At 34.2% G+C, this 16,405-nt stretch overlaps 1 protein-coding gene across 4 annotated transcripts in view; it reads left to right on the top strand.

Moving 5' to 3' along the window:
• The window catches only part of LOC148604626 (transcription intermediary factor 1-beta-like), a 293,163-nt gene that overhangs the window by 1,661 nt on the left and 275,097 nt on the right, over positions 1–16,405 (top strand). The window contains exons 2-3 of one of the 4 annotated variants that reach the window (XM_088550090.1): positions 7,693–7,740; positions 8,183–8,206. The exons of 1 other annotated variant lie outside the window; for it this stretch is intronic. In XM_088550090.1, coding sequence (XP_088406216.1) covers positions 7,693–7,740; positions 8,183–8,206 — 72 coding nt within the window. Of the gene's footprint in view, positions 1–7,692; positions 7,741–8,182; positions 8,208–16,405 lie in introns of all 4 variants that reach the window. 2 more of the 4 variants (XM_088550083.1, XM_088550091.1) reach the window with 2 other exon arrangements.

Below are 16,405 nucleotides of genomic sequence, written 5' to 3'. Positions count from 1 at the left end.
CAGACAACTGTATCATCAATTGAAATAATTCACTATTTACTAAGGTAGTCTATTCCATGTTTTCTAGTTAACCGATGTTGTTTAATAGTACTTTTAGACAGGGGAGTTGATATTTCGAGTTGATATGTTGATACGAGATCGCCTTATAAGATGCCGTTAATAATATATTAGTTATCGATTCGTTTAGAAGGTCTATGTATTCAACGGAATAACGGTCACCGGGTACCTCTAACAACGGCGTTAAATTGCAGTCTACTTGTAACTGATAGTTTATCAGGTGCTCAGTTGTTCCCTTATTCAATCCAAAGCATGGAGGTCAGTCATTGTCATTTGTATTGAAGCCACGACTGGCACAGTGAACACGCAAAATGGTCTGAAGCAATGTCCGTATCGGCCGTACTGACAACTTCACAATTTGAGATACAATCTCGGAATGTCTCCGGTTTTAAGATATAGTCAATCATTGTTCTCAATGTCGGGAAAGTGTATGTTTGACTGGTGCACAGGTTAGTTTTATTAACAGGTACTAAAGAATTAACCTGCAAGAAGTCTTTGAATAATTCAATTTTCTTTTGTGCGATCGCTGATGCTGGCTTAGTATCAAACTGTGCGTTAAAATCACCAGCAAATATCACTGGACCAAACTGGGAATAGTACTTAAAAAAGTCGTCAAGGCATTGGATAGAATCCTTATAGTCATGTATTGCATTGTCTGAAGAAAGATACAACACAAACACAAATATATTTTGATTGTCTGAGAGGGACATTCGCTGATACGACTTTCTATAGGTGGTTCAATACAATTAATACTGAACTACAAGTTATTATTTATAAGTAATGCGTGTTTACCACCACCAATGTACCGAGAATAGTCTGTATTCAGTTCGTCGCATAACTTGTAGTTTGGATGAATAGAATCAATGGAACCAAAACATCTCTCGTTCAATCTCAGTTAAAAAACAGGTATATCACATTTATAATGATCCAGAACTTTATTTATGCAAAACGACGACGATGTAACACCTCGTGCATTCCATGTTAAAATTGAGAGATTTACCGCCATTATCAATAGACTAATTATCTCTATTAAACGAATAATCGAGTGTCTCATTGTCATTTTGGGGGGTGTTTAATTCCTTGGGTAGCCAAAACCACCAGAACGAATTTAATAATTATCCCTTCTTTCTTGCCAATAATTGTTATTGAACCATCCCCTACATTTCACATTTTCTGGCCACAAATCGGATTGTTCAAGTATTTCAGCGTGTTCACGGGATAAGTTCATTTTTGCGTCAAATTTACCGTTTCTACTACTAGATATAGCGATATGCGTTACTATCGGACCTTTATTCTTAATGAAATGAACTATTTCAGACTTCGTTGATCTTTTATCAATATTATCAACATAAAAACTTGTTTTTTCGCTTTCGCCGTACAACACCAAAAATACGCCTGAGGAGTCTTTAGAAGAAACAGGTTTAGACGAATGCCGATCAATACACACCGGTATCTTATAATTAATATTTGCCTCGTCGTGTACAACGGTATCGATTTAGCCTCAAGCGCTTGCGTGTTATTATTGTCATACGGTTTACTTGACGAATTTGAGTTGTTAATCTCTTCACGCCTCGAACCCGTTAGCTCTGTCTCTAAATTATGATCATCGCCACGAGCAATTGGTTTGTTTACTGCTTTAGTTGTCTGTTGTGGATTAGCGTCGGGTTTAATTTGAGATGATTTCCGTGAAGTGTTTGTATTTGTTTTAATGTCACGTTTGTGGCTTTGTTAAATAAACTCTATACGTTTTGTGTATTTATCATAGTGAAATTCGCAAAAAGCTTTATCGTCAACTGTTTTCTTGTAGAAAATCAAATTTGTCACTTTTGAGTTGATCTCGTCAATATGACGTTGCAGCTGATTTTTGAGGCCGATAGTTGTTTCATTAGCAGTTTTAAGACTATACTCGGCGTCACATAAATAACATACTGTTAAAATTTGAATAAAAATATTTCCTACGACTTTATTGACACCAACCGTCGTTTAAATTGTCTTAAATGACTTGCTCATTCGTTTAGCCAAACAGCTTCTCAAAAACAAGTCGCTTATTAGCTTAAATCATGCGTAACAAATCCTTACGGGAAAATCCCATACTAATATCCGCCATGTTGGTTTTTACGGGACGATTTGTTTACAAACGAAGTGCGTAAGTTCCCGTCGAACTCCGGTGACAATCGTCTGCTTGATCAACTTCTCGGTATTGTACGTTGTTCGCGTAAAATAAATCCGAGATATCCGAAATAACGCCGAATTGCATTCTGGGTTCTTCGGTTTTTGGACAAACCATTTAAACGTAAACAACATCTCCTAGCAACCCGATCACTATAAACATGGCCGACTTTTTACAATGTAAATATTGCCACCTAGAATTAAAATCTGACCGGAATTTAACGATTCAATGTTTAGGGAGAAGCCGTTTGGCTAAACGAATGAGCAAGTCATTTAAGACAATTTAAACGACGGTAGGTGTCAATAAAGTCGTAGAAAATATTTTTATTCAAATTTTAACAGTATGTTATTTATGTGACGCCGACTATAGAAGAAAGTTTTATTTCTGACTTTTTACGTTCCTTTATTTCATTCTCTAATGTTTCAACTCTACCAATAAGTGAATGAACTAACGCATTCAAATTAATGTTAACATTCGGACGTTCAGTTTCATGAGTTGTACTAACGGAGGTTATGCGATTTACTAAACACTTAATGAATTTCTGTAGAGTCGCCGAGGATAAACAGATTCATGATATAACAGTATCTTGCATATTTATAACTGCATGTACTAGCTTTTGTTGTTTCTTCTGTTACATAACTTCCCTTTTGGGCCACTGTCAATGTACGAGCACGGCTCGTAAGCATAGTTCTGTACTAAGTTATGACGTTATCATCAGCGTCAATCAGATCAAGTAATGTTTCTATGTAAATGCATCTTTTGTCTTGTCATGGAGCTCATTGTCTAAATGTTCAAAATAGTTTTGGTTTGACATTTGAGATAGACCATGGCCGACACTTTGTTGACTGAGTGAAAAATCGCCATTTTGATTGTTTCGATTTTCTATGTCACTATTATAACCAACACTCATTGATTCATGTTGCGTTTGCGAATGTGGGGATATACTACCACCGGAACCTGATTGCGAACTTGATGCAATATTCTTTGTATCTTCGTGTGAAAGAAAACTATCCATTGAACTTGATATATTCACATTTGCATTCGTCTGGGTGTATGTAATTGATGGTCAGTTACTACAATGATTTACTGGTGTTATTAATGCAATAACCGTCACCTTAAGCTCATAATTTGGATTTTTCACACCTTTAGATAGGGTGGCGACTCTAACGACAGTTTTATTTTTTTATATGAAATAGTCTGTGAAATTAGGCCTAATTTCTCTCACACTTTAATTATAAAAGCCCAATAATAATATATTGCAAGTGATTCCATCTTGTCATGAAGTTTAAATGACCATGAATTGTTCTCCATATACTAAGGTTCCTCAACTATCTTTTGCATTAAACGTTTGTCATGATCAACCACTTTCGAAACATGTTAACTTTTGATAATCTTGTATACGGACACAAATGCTACAGCTATTCGTATGTTTTGCACCAGTCATCACGGTCATACTATTTAGACCAGTCAGCTCATTATCAATGCCAACTTCGTAAAGCATAGCTTTTGCATTATTGTCCTAAACACCGCATCAAAACAGATGACAGCTATATATCCTATTTCGGTTATTTTTATTAAAAACCAAAGGTAAAAATATTTCTTGACAACTTTAATCATTTTTCTGAAGAATAATTCAACTGTTAAAAAACGTGTTGGCTCTAATAGACTATAGCTATTTCAATGGATAGTTGTTTCTATTTCTAGTAATTGCTGTTTGGTACATTTGTAGTTTAATAGTCCTTACGTAATATAATTTTGACCATGGGTATTTCTTTCTAATGCGATTAATTAACAGGAACAGAACGTTTAAACCATACCGGTTAGAGTGGTAATGCAGTATCAGAATATCAACGATATCAACTAAGTAGTATTCACATCCGTACATTTAGAATAGTAAAGCGCAAAGATACGGAGAAAGTTTAGAAAATGTTGATAATTTTTCGAAGAACTGTTATTTGACTAATGATCTTTATTGCTAAAATATTCTAATTGATTGTTATTATCGAAATGATTTATTAACGAAGATATATGGTACTATTTTCTGGAAACATAGACAAAGGAAAGGGGATACCAAAAAAGTAACAAGACAACATAAACAGTAGGCACTTAAGCAGACGAAAAAGTTTAAAATTAGATGATTCTCGCCGTGCAAAGCGCACCACGCGAATGCATTGTATTCGAATATAGTCTTTAATGTCAATGGACTCTTTCCTTCAATAGTTCCAGGCAAACACAGTTTTTAGCATCCTTGAGTGTACAAATTTGCAATAACACAAAAGACTGTTCTTATTGCTAGAATTTGTTGGTTTTGGAAACACTATATGTCACATAGGATGAATGGTGAAAGTCTTATGTTTCTACGCCTTACGGTTTAAAAAAAGTTATATAACTCATACAAGGAGTAGTTTGATTGCTTTGATCTACAGGACATTTTGGCCAAGTACAAGACAAACATTATGCACTTGTCAGTTTGCCTCTATCTATACAAATATTTTTTGATAGAGGAAAAACGACAAATTGGTGTTTGAGGAGGTAACTCAAGGCGCGTTAATTTGTCATTTCCCTGCAAGTCCGTAACGCATAGTCCTGGTGATCTAGATCTATAGTTGAAGTGTCAAAACAATTTGTCTCATACTTTTTTTGTCAAATCAATTTTCATAATTAATTTAAAGGAGGAAAAGTAATAATAAAAAGAATTACAGTAAGACCCCCCACCCCCTGTGGGGATTACAGTATGGTCCCCCTCCCCTGTGGCGATTACAGTAAGGTCCTCCTCCCCCTGTGGGGATAGACCGTAATAAAATTTGTTGCAAACACCGGAAATGACCAAGTAAATTATATTTTGGTGTCGCAATCACAAGGCGGTGAATTTGTTTTACTTTTTTTGAATTTTCGCAAAATGTCATGAATCGGTGTGTTACCACCAATTCCTTTAATTCACCATTTTTTAAGATAAAAATACATAACGACATTTCAAACGAAGCAGAAAAGGCTAATAAGTCGATTGAAAGCAGTTAACATTATTTTTCTTTCACCAAATGTGCAGAATTTGAAAAAAAAATCCGTTCGACAAATAGTCGATTGAATTATCAAATGATTTTGACCTTTGATCTTTGACATTGGTATTTTTAAGAAGCTATTAAATTACTGAGGAAGAAAATATGTAGTTGCTAGGTATTTTTCATACTAGAAAATGGCCGTTGCTATGACAAAAACGTAAAAAAAAACAGGTTTTGACCAATAACTCTTACAGTGTTGAAAATACTGAATGGAACCTTATACTTTCCTTGTAGAGTTTCTTGTTCTGAACAACTTTGTCATTTACATTACACCTCTATCTCTTATGATTTTGTCGCTATACGCGAGTTTTAATTTAAAAAAAAAAGATTGATGGGCGATTACTCCTTTCATAAAATACTGAATGAAACCCTATACTTTTCTTATTCGTTTTTTTTTATCCTGAACAACTTTGCTATTTACATTACCCCTCTTATGGTTTTGGCTCTGTACATGGGAATTGTTTAGTCAAAATTCGATTTATGGGCAATTACTCACTTATAGTTGGTCGGAGGGTTTTGTGATCATAGAATTATTGTAAACCTTGACAAGACGATAATTTTTCTAATTCCATGCTTGCTTCTATCTAATACGGTTTTCGAGGAATATCTATGGATGGCTTTGACCGACGGGACATTTTTGTTGGCCAAGTACAAGACAAACATTATGCACTTGTCATTTTGTCATAATCTATACAAGTTTTTCCTATAGCCAGCATTCAACAGTTCAGTTTAGTTTCGCAATTTTGGTTAGGAATGAAAAATGACAGTAATGGAAACAGGTGGTTGCTATAGTGATTGTAAATGAAGAATCTATTATTGATAAAACATTTTCTGAAAAAGGAGACTTTTAGAAGTATTTTGCAATGTTTTATATATTTTCAATGTTGAAAGGGCTTTTTTCAATGACAATTTGACTTCATTGTGAAAGTGAAAGTATGCCAAATTTAATAAGTGGATTACAAAGTGAAATAGTTCAAAATATAACCGGTGATGCCCATATGAGGAAGGGGTTTTCGAAGGAAAAAGTTTTGACAGTTTCAGGGCATGAAATAAAAATTTAAGATATTTTGCGGGAAATTTGATATTGTAAAACCTGATTTTATCAACTTCTTTGCCAATTTTCGCATATTTCTGCATGGTTTCTGTGGTAATCCTATTTGCTGTGGGTAATTTTTTTCCAGAAAAAATTTACTGCATCCTTGCAAGCCTTGGCGTGAGCTATTTCTAGATATAAAGATTTAAAGATGCTTGACATTTTTTCAAGGTGACAAATGTTAGGACACATCTGATTACAAGACCAAAATTAGGCAGTTCTACAATACTGTGGAATGCTAGCATAGAGGCAAAAACGATAAATCAGTGTTAGGGGAGATAACTCAAGGCACTTTAACGTGTCATTTCCCTGCAAGTACGTAACGCATAGTCATAGTGATTCAGATTTATAGCCTGAAGTGTCGTAACAATGTGTCGCATACGTTCCTTGCCAAATCCATTTAAGAAGTTATGGAAGAGAAAAAAATAATAATCGAAAGACTTATTGTAAGTCCGCGTAAATGCTCTAGAAATTTTAACATTGAACCATATATAAATTTTGGATTGAGCAGGGGTATATATTTAGACATTATCAAAAACAAGTATCTTTCATATTCTGGGTCAATAGTACTTCTGGAAATACATAGAACATCAATAAGTAAAGACATCAGTGCTAATTGTCGAAAAGTGCATTTCACTAAACACATGTAATTGTAATAATTGTGATATAATTAGATTAGGCTACTACATTTTCTTATTTTCGTTATTTGTTAAATGTCAAGATGGTTTAAACTTTAGAGCAATTGAGTTACAAACATCTAGATTATTTGATAATAAGGGTACAAATGTGACTTCTACTGATAAGAATCTGAAATATTGTTTGCCCACAATTTTATTAGTTAAGGAGGAATGTAAAGGTACCAGATATCATCTTTATGTTGATGAGTAGGGGAACACTCTTGCACCAAACCGTTTCTTGGACTGAAACTACTAATTTCATTTGCTGCACGTTGTGATTTGATGCACCACCTAGAGATCTTTCATGCAACCTAACAAAAATAGGAAATATGTAACCTTATCTAGACCAACAAAATAAATTCAGAAATAGGAACCATGTAACCTAGTGTAGACTAACAAAATAAATTCAGAAATAGGAAACATGTAATCTCTTCTAGACCAACAAAATTAATTCAGAAATAGGAAACATGTAACTTCTTCTAGACCAACAAGATAAATTCAGAAATATAGTTAATAATCATAAGTCAGAGTGATATATATCATTCTTATAAAACCAACACATTAATATTTTGATATATTTAAAAGTAATCTAACATAAACAAAAATCATGTAAATTGATTTATGTTATGTTTGTAGGCAACCTGGTGAGAAAAAATCGGAACTTTATCGCTGTAAGAAATGTGGGTATGTATTACAAAATTGTATAATGTAATTTATACGAAATTCCAATGCCATTGGAATCTGAATTAAAAATTGTTATACACAAACGAAAAACAAATTTTGTATTTTTCTTGATATACCATACAGTCAGATTGTAAATAAAAAAGGTGTAAACAAAATTTCACATTATGTTTAGATCTTTAATAGAAGGCAAAAAGAAGAAAAACAGAAATAAGAATTAAATACGCTTAAAAAGCCATCAAGACGAGATCAAAGAAGAAATGATAATAAGAATATCGATTGTAATTAAAATATTGTGTTTGGTCAGATTTGGAAAATATACAAACGGTTATGTGAATCTTATATCAAACTACTCACAACACTTCCATATCTATTTCCACATGGAACATATTTACACATTAGCAATAACGTATGTTGATGTTTATTTTTTTCCTTTTATTTACAGATATGAAAAGAAGATTCCTTTGGAGTGAGTATTGAATTGTTGTCTATAAATCTACTGTGAAGGTTAGACAGGTCAACACTGATGGTGTGCCTAAATATTTCTGATTGGTAACGTGACTATTAGATGTAGCGCAAAAATGACTTGAACGTAACACTTTTGTACAAAGAACAAAACACTTATAAATTAAATAATACTTAATTATCATTTCATCAGAAACTTTAATAGGTAACATAATAAATGAGAAGTCACATCCGAAGTGCTAAAAATTAATAGTTCACCTTTTTTATAACGGCACTGTAGATTGTAAACATTATACATGTTATAGTAAAATCAGTTCTTACGGACGTAATCGTAGTGAGGTCAAACAATGTCACTAGGCCAGGGAGCAATACGAAATGCTAATATCTGGCTGACAAACGTAATGTAATATCACTAGCAGATTGTTGATTAAAAATGGGTTTTCCCATCCAATTTGTTTACGGAAATATAGTTTTTTTTATTCAATCTGTATCCGATGGGTTTATCGACTGCCCTTACTAGATTATTGGAAAATGATAGATTTCCAATTTATTTTCATTCTTTGGATATTGTTTTCACAAAAGATATTCGATCCCTAATTGTATCCCTTCGTAAAAAAACTAAGTTTTTTTGGTATAACACTACATCGAATCTTGCCTATTTAGTACTTGCATTACTACTCAAAATCGAGTCCACCGGAACTGTAGTGACCGATTATTTCTGATGCTGGTAGTTTTGATTGTGTTGTCATTTTTTTTTTAAATATGATTAGCTTTACTTTCTATTCAGTTGCTTGATGTTGGGGTTATTTCAGGTTTGTCTGAGTCAAGCTCAATTGCTAAGGTATTCTGTTTTAATGATTTATTTGTTGATCTCAATGTTTACAAATGGGACAGGGACAATGAGATAAAGAATAAACAAGGGAACAAAGGTTATTGCGGCAATCAAAAGAATGCAATCCAGCGACAAAGACCAGGCATGGAAAACAGACATACACAACAAAGAACATGAAGCAACTAAAATCATACACACAAAGCAATAAAAGCAAATGAGCAACTCAGAATCCACTACAAAGTGGGAGAATGGACCAGGTGCACCGATAGGGTAAGCGTCGTCTGTTTTTCTAAAAACATCCGCTTGGGTAGACAAACAAGGAAAGAAAAGACTATGACACGTTGAATAAATGATTTAAACAGATTCAATGGCGCAGATGGATACACCTTAATGATCTACGAGTTCATGGTGACGACCGTAAAACTTTTGTAGTGATGACTTCAATCTTGCAGCAACATTACCCTGTTCCAAAAGCCAACTTGTTAGAATTCTAGCGCGATACAATAAGTCTGTGTAGTTTCTTCAAGTTCTGGCACAACTATTGACATCACTTTTCTTAAGACTAGATCTGTGATTTATTGTAAAATTTTAAGTTCCTAACAAATTTTGATATTGTTGCAAATCCTATAATAACTGCATGAGCACAGGAAAAACAAAATTCGTTTACATTGGTTAGAATTGGCATGTTCTTGATAGCCTCTGCTTTAGCCGGATCAGGTGAAATGCCCCCAGAATTCATTATGTAACCTGAGAAGGATAGCGGTTTTTGGAGCTATTTTTATAAACTGCTTGACCAAGGCGGTTAAGTATTGTTTTCCGTCTGGTAATGTGTTTGTCAAACTATCTGAAAAATTCATCGATGTAGACTACACATAATTCCATCGGAGTCCTAAAAGGACACATGTCATAAGTCTTGCACAAGTGGCTTTAACATAGATAAGTCAAATAGCATTTTGGTAAATTCAAGCAAACCGTGTGTGCTGTAAGAAAGGCTGTCTTTGTTGCATCTATTGGCACTTCCGACTTAATGATAGAACACCCAGTGGGTTGATCGGTCGGCAATTGATTATTGTTTTAATTTTGCTGGTTTAGAAAATACCTCTAGAAAACTAGATGTTGCAGTGGACGCTTACCCTACATCCCAGTTTATAGTGGAGTCCGAGTTGCTCATTTGCTTTTGATACTTTGTATGTATGATTTTAGTTACTATATGTTTTTTGTTGTATACGATGGTTTTCCATGTCTGGTCTTTGTCCCTGGATTACATTCTTTTGATTACCGCTATAACCTTGGTTACCTTGATTACTCTTTAAATTTGTGTAATGTGGATATATCCGGAAAATAGAATTAGTAGCCATTGTAGGATATGGGGTGAATCAAATGAAAAAAAAATACTATGAGGAACTTGAAATTGTTAATTCATGGAAGACGCCATGGCAATATTGCACCTCTTAATAATAATTTAGAAAAAAATGTTAATACAAAATACATAACTGTGTCCCTGAAGGCGTCACATGCATATATTTCTATCGTATAGAAAAGAAATGAACTCACGACCAAAACAGTTTTCCCTGCAAACTTAGCATTCTGATGGGGAAAAAAACTGTCCGTAACAAAAATGAAAGTTTCAAGTGCTCCTTTAATGTTGCTGAGTAGTAACAAATATGTAGCGTCATGTCTGAAAAACTCTAATTCTGATGCTTTGATTGACATGTAACGAATAAGAAATTGTTGTTCCTTAATCATAAATGACCGTATCGCGCAATTATGCCACTATCTAGATTTACCTGTAATTTTTTGTGTCAGGGTTCCGTGCCAATGAAGTCTTAGCAACATCTTGGACCAAATTATGTTTAGGTCAGGTACCAACAGTTTTGCTCTACAAAAGAAACATTTGATGTTTTCTCAATTAGTTTTTTTTTTAGTATTTGACTATACTAAGTCGTTAGCCCCAAGGTGAACTTCGAGGTATTCCGTAATCTTTGTCTTGAAGACATGGTCAAATTCGGACAACATAATGCCAGATTTGGTTATCCCGTCTATCTTTACTTTTTTGTCATTAAGGTTCGGGTTATCCTCGCCAGTTCGCTTTTTAGCTGCATCTCCTGTTGACCCAATTGTCTAAACTACAATTGGACCGAAAATCAAAATTTGAATTTACTTTATCTTTTATATGTGTATTCGAATGTAAGGTCATATGCACTTGATGTCCATCTACCTAATTTTTAATCTTATCGTTGCTAATACCGTGGTAATTATTTCTTGGCGGCACATATGTAAAGGAATGGGATTTTAAAAGGTGCGCTCCTCGTATTTCACAAAATTATATTGTTTTACATAGCATAGCACAGCTGACATCTGATACTGGGTTAATGTAGAACTGCTTAAGTGAATGAAGAATTGTTGACATCCCGGAATATTTGGACGTGAATTTAGAAATTTTCTCTAGTTAACGATGGGAAAAATGCTTGTGCGTTAGCGTAATTGTTAATTATGATGACTATAGAATAACCTCTTTGATGGTTTTTACTCCTTCAAACATTGATACCTAGTTGTTTAACGTTTATGCTGACATCAGACATTTGAATAGCTGATGTACTAAGATTTCCTTTGAGTTTAGAAGTGAACTCTCTCACTCTAAGCATGTCAAAGAATACTAAAATAAAGGAAGTTCTTAAAAGTGTAGATTCGTACTCATTACGTTTTTGTAATGATGAGTGTGATCGGCAACCTGCTATTTTTGCTGCAATTTTGCCTATGGATGGCATTTAACATTTTTGAAATAACAAAAGTATTAGTTGTGTCCTGGGTATTTTGTGTCTTGTGATAAAAGGAAATCCCGCTATTACATGTTTTACTTTTTTCATACATTGAAAGGTATGCTATATATTTGGTTACTTTTTCAACTGGTATTGGCCAAGTAATGTCTAATAAGAAGTGTTTTTAAAATGACTTAAAAGTGAATATTGTTGTTTCATACGTTTTTCCTGAACTGTGGCATATAGAGCTGGCCAGTAGTCTATCCGACTATATCTTTAGTAGCCAAACATGGTTCGGTAAATCTGTAGGCATTTTCCATGCGTCTGGAGCTACCTGCCGGACCACTGACAACGAGAAAGTGCATAGGCAATAGAATTATTTTTGCCTAGATTATCTTCAGCTTTTATACAAATAGTAAACTTAAGCGTTTTAAATACCAGTTTCCGTACAACTAACATCACCACAGGTGATTTGGACGCGTTCTTATTCGCCAAATACACAACTGCCTAGTTTTCAGTGTTAAAAAATCTTACTTTTGAAGTTAGACCCACACAAAACATTGGACACACTGTAGCACCAATTTCCCCTAAAGTAAATTCCGAAACCAAACCCCCCCGAACTACATTTGTATCACTTAAAATGTTTAAATCATAGTTTGTTGACCATGAAGCCAGCCTAAAGTCAGCTTTCATTGATGAAGTGATTCGTTTCTGTGATGTTTCTTTTTTACGCTTATCGTGGGAATCTATGAGCCTTCTGCAGAAAACTCTACTTGATGAAATAACTCTGCAAGTAAATTTTAATTATCCTAACTAAGATTGCCTTTTTGCAGTGGTAATTTCTCGCGACTGAGCGTGAGTTGAATCTTCTTTAGAGCTCATCGAGCTTATCTTTTGGTATTTTAGCTTCATTTCTAATGTATCAATTGCAATACCTAAGAAGGTTATTTTTGTTTTAGATAGCACAGGTTTTTCCTCTGCCGCTGGTATGCCTAGTTCCTAACAAATCCTTACGAGGTCTCAAGTAAATTCAAACTTTATTCGATACCTTCCTTGCCAAGAAAAAAAAACATTACTAAGTAATGGATTATATATCAGTCAGGTTGTCTTTCACTACGACCCAGTCAAAAGTGTGGCACATTTTTCAAACAAGGTGCAACTGATTGAAGCCAAGCACGGAAACCATTTGTCAAAGAAAAATTAATTGTTTACCTTGAAACCTAATATATTTAAAATTAGTGGCTAATAACATTTAGTAGAATCGATGAAGTAGTTGACGGGGAGTTTTCTGGATAAATCAAATGATGAATCAATCATTTCTTTACACTTTGGCACTAAGCCTAAGGGGGATACGGATAAAAATGGTATTGATTATAATTTAAACAGACCAGCTACAGGTCATGCTTTTAATTCCCTTTTTAACCTTTTCAAACAAAATATTATAATATTCCCTTGCGCTTTTCAAGTTTCTTGCTTCTCCTGGGATATGAGAACCAGAATAATGCAACGAAAAAACTGTTTCTAAGTCATCCGGATAATCAATCAAATAAGAATCTATTTTTTTCAATATTGATGGGTAAACTACAGGTAACAAGAGAATGTTTTGTGCATGAGTCTTTGGTTAAGTTTGGTATAGGTAAACTATTGACCAAACTTTACGACAAACGTGATGACTTTTCATTCAGAATTGTCAACTTTCCTTTCATCTGTGGCAACATCCCTTCGGCACCTGCGTATGGAGTGTTCATATCACAACTCATACGTTATGCCAGAGCTTGCCGAAACTACGCAGACTTTATGTATTGCGCTAGACCTCTAACAAATAAGCTTCTGGAACAGGGTTATGTTGCTAGAAGATTGGAGTCTTCACTACAGAAGTTTTATGGTCGTCATCATGTATCCATCTGCACCATGAAAACTTATTTATTCCACGGGTGATAGTTTTCCTTTCTTCATTTGTCTACCCCGGACTTGACTTTTTATGAGCAACTCGGAGGATGTTTCTAGAATAGCAGAGGACGCTTACTCTACCGGTGCACCTGGTCCATGCTCCCAGTTTTTAGTAGAGTCCGAGTTGCTCATTTGCTTTTGTTACTTTGTATGTATGATTATAGTTACTTTATGTTCTTTGTTATGTATGTCTGTTTTCCATGTCTGGTCTTTGTTCCTGGATTACATTCTTTTGATTACCGCTATAACCTTGGTTCCCTTGATTACTCTTGCAAAAGTAGACCGGATGCTGTCCATTGCATTCGAAACATGCGATTTTAAAAAATGTTTTTGCCAGATTGGGTACAACGCTTACCGTTGGAGTTGTACGAAATACATGATTTTGTGTATACATGGTTAATTTCCTACGAAAAGACTGCCAAGAAAAAATGGCGAATATATTGCCACTTGTTTGTAATTTCTGTACTGAGGAATGAACGTTGTGATTATTAGTGTCTCTCCTTGAAGTAATATAGAAAGACAATAACTCTTGATTTATAATGCACCATTATGGCCGTGGTCGCCTTGCTTGTCTTAGACGATGATTTACTTGCCGCGAATCGAACGTCATGTCACGGAGGTATTTCAGTAATTCTTTTGACATACCTGGTCTTTTCTCTAGCATTAAACTCATTTATATTATGAACGCGCTTGTCCAGTAATAAATGTTGGTTATAGGACGGGAAAAGAAGGATTTGACAGGCATGTGTCCGTCCCTAACAGCAACTTCCCCGTTCTGCTGTAGAAAATTGGCTTACTCTTTTATAGATTTAATGAGGATGTTTAAATGACATATTTTTGTTCCGGACTTTTTTCATATTTTACATGGAATGAAGTAACCTATAGAGTCATACATGCTTTCTTGTTAGCTTGGTTTGTTTTGCAAAAAAACCTAAAACCTAATTGATTAAATGCTTGAAGCGGATTTTCACCCAAGTCACTGGTTTCCTGACGAGCTTTAGAGAAATCAATTACGAACTTACCTATTTCAGTTTCGCTAACGACAGAATTTTCAGATTCTGTCCCTACACGCTTACTCGATTTATTTGTCCTCAAATTCAAGGCGTTCCTCCTCCTTAATCCTTTCACCTTGGATGGCGACGTTTGTCCTTTAGGTGATTTCTCACTTCGAGCATTGCTATAGCAAGCACGAATTAGTCCGTATTTTAAACTAATGGTAAAAACAACTGGTAATTATAATGTTATAATGCCAATATAAATTCCGAAATTCAATTACCAAATTGCCAAATTATTTATTCAAGGCGTTAACAATAGAAAAAAGAAAAACAAAACATGCTTGATGAATCGAAGTGATTGATAAAATCTGGTTTAATCAAAATTTTAAAACCTCCCCAAAAAAAAAAAAAAAAAAACAGCAGAACATTTTTATAAGATTCTTGATGACTTGTATGATACATAGGATAAGGTTCTATTGTATACTTATGAGAGATGATTTTGTACAAAGGCAGTTTTCAATTAAGTACAAAGGCAGTTTTCAATTAAGTACAAATGTGTTTATTTGGAAATCAAACAGAAATTTCAGCTGTCTACTAAGCCTAAATCCTACATGTATAATAGATAATAGACTGAATGATAGGAAGTCAGAATTATTGTCTGCTACCCTGTTTTATCTGCTTAAATATGTACATACCTTTAGTATGTAGGTATTATTGGTATGCTTTCTCCTGAGTTGGCACAATACAACGCAATGTGTGTATTTCGTAATTAAAATTCGTTGGGTCAAATATATTGTACGAGACAGTGAGTTACACCAACCAAAATCCAAATGAGTTACACTAACCAAATTCAAAGCCAAGTCTTTAAACCTTCAAGTAATAATCCGTATTATCGCTATTTTGTGTGAAAAATCCCTTTGATCTTGCTATACGATAATTTTCAATTTCACGCCAGTCGATTGAGAATGAAAATTATCTCTAGTTTCTATGTCCCCGCGTGACATACAAGCTAGAGCAACAGATAAAAAATCGCAGATGGAAATTTTGCAGCGCTTATAAAACTTACTTATTTACGTCAAGAAAACTGAAAATAAAAGAAAACTAATACCTTACAATTCGGCAAAACAGCGATAAACAGATTATTAAATATTTTTTCAACTCGCAGGAGTTTCTCATGCGCATCTCGCCTCGAGGCAAAGCCACTCGACGAGATAACCATGAGAAACTCCCTGTCGCTGAAAAAAAAATGTTAAATAATCTTATATTACAACCAGATACTTCAATTATATAGGTGTTACAAGTTTAGAAAAAAAAACTTTCCCGAACAAAGGTGTTGTATGTATTCTTCATATGTATTACGTTACTTAGTTATTTTTGTTAAGATGACATACATCCATCTTCTGAAATAATAATAAAGCAATTTAAAATAAAAAAGGAATTTCAATCAATGTCGGACTATACTAGTGAGTCTACAATGTCTCAAAGCGAACGACAACATCATCTTAAAACAAAAAAAAAATTAACTGATGTCGGCAATAACTATCATTTCAGTAAAAGATCTGTATTTCGAGCTCGAGAATACCATATACATACCCCTCTCTTAAACTCTTCAATCAGTTAAATCATGAATGATAACTCTTTCATAATGCTAATTTTATGTTCGATAT

The sequence above is a fragment of the Perna viridis genome, chromosome 10 (genome assembly GCF_037379345.1).
Source record: "Perna viridis isolate PV_CMFRI_1.1 ecotype Kerala chromosome 10, ASM3737934v1, whole genome shotgun sequence".
Lineage (NCBI taxonomy): Eukaryota > Metazoa > Mollusca > Bivalvia > Mytilida > Mytilidae > Perna > Perna viridis.
The sequence above is the reverse complement of the archived record's forward strand: the minus strand, read 5'-3'. Positions and strand labels throughout refer to the sequence as shown.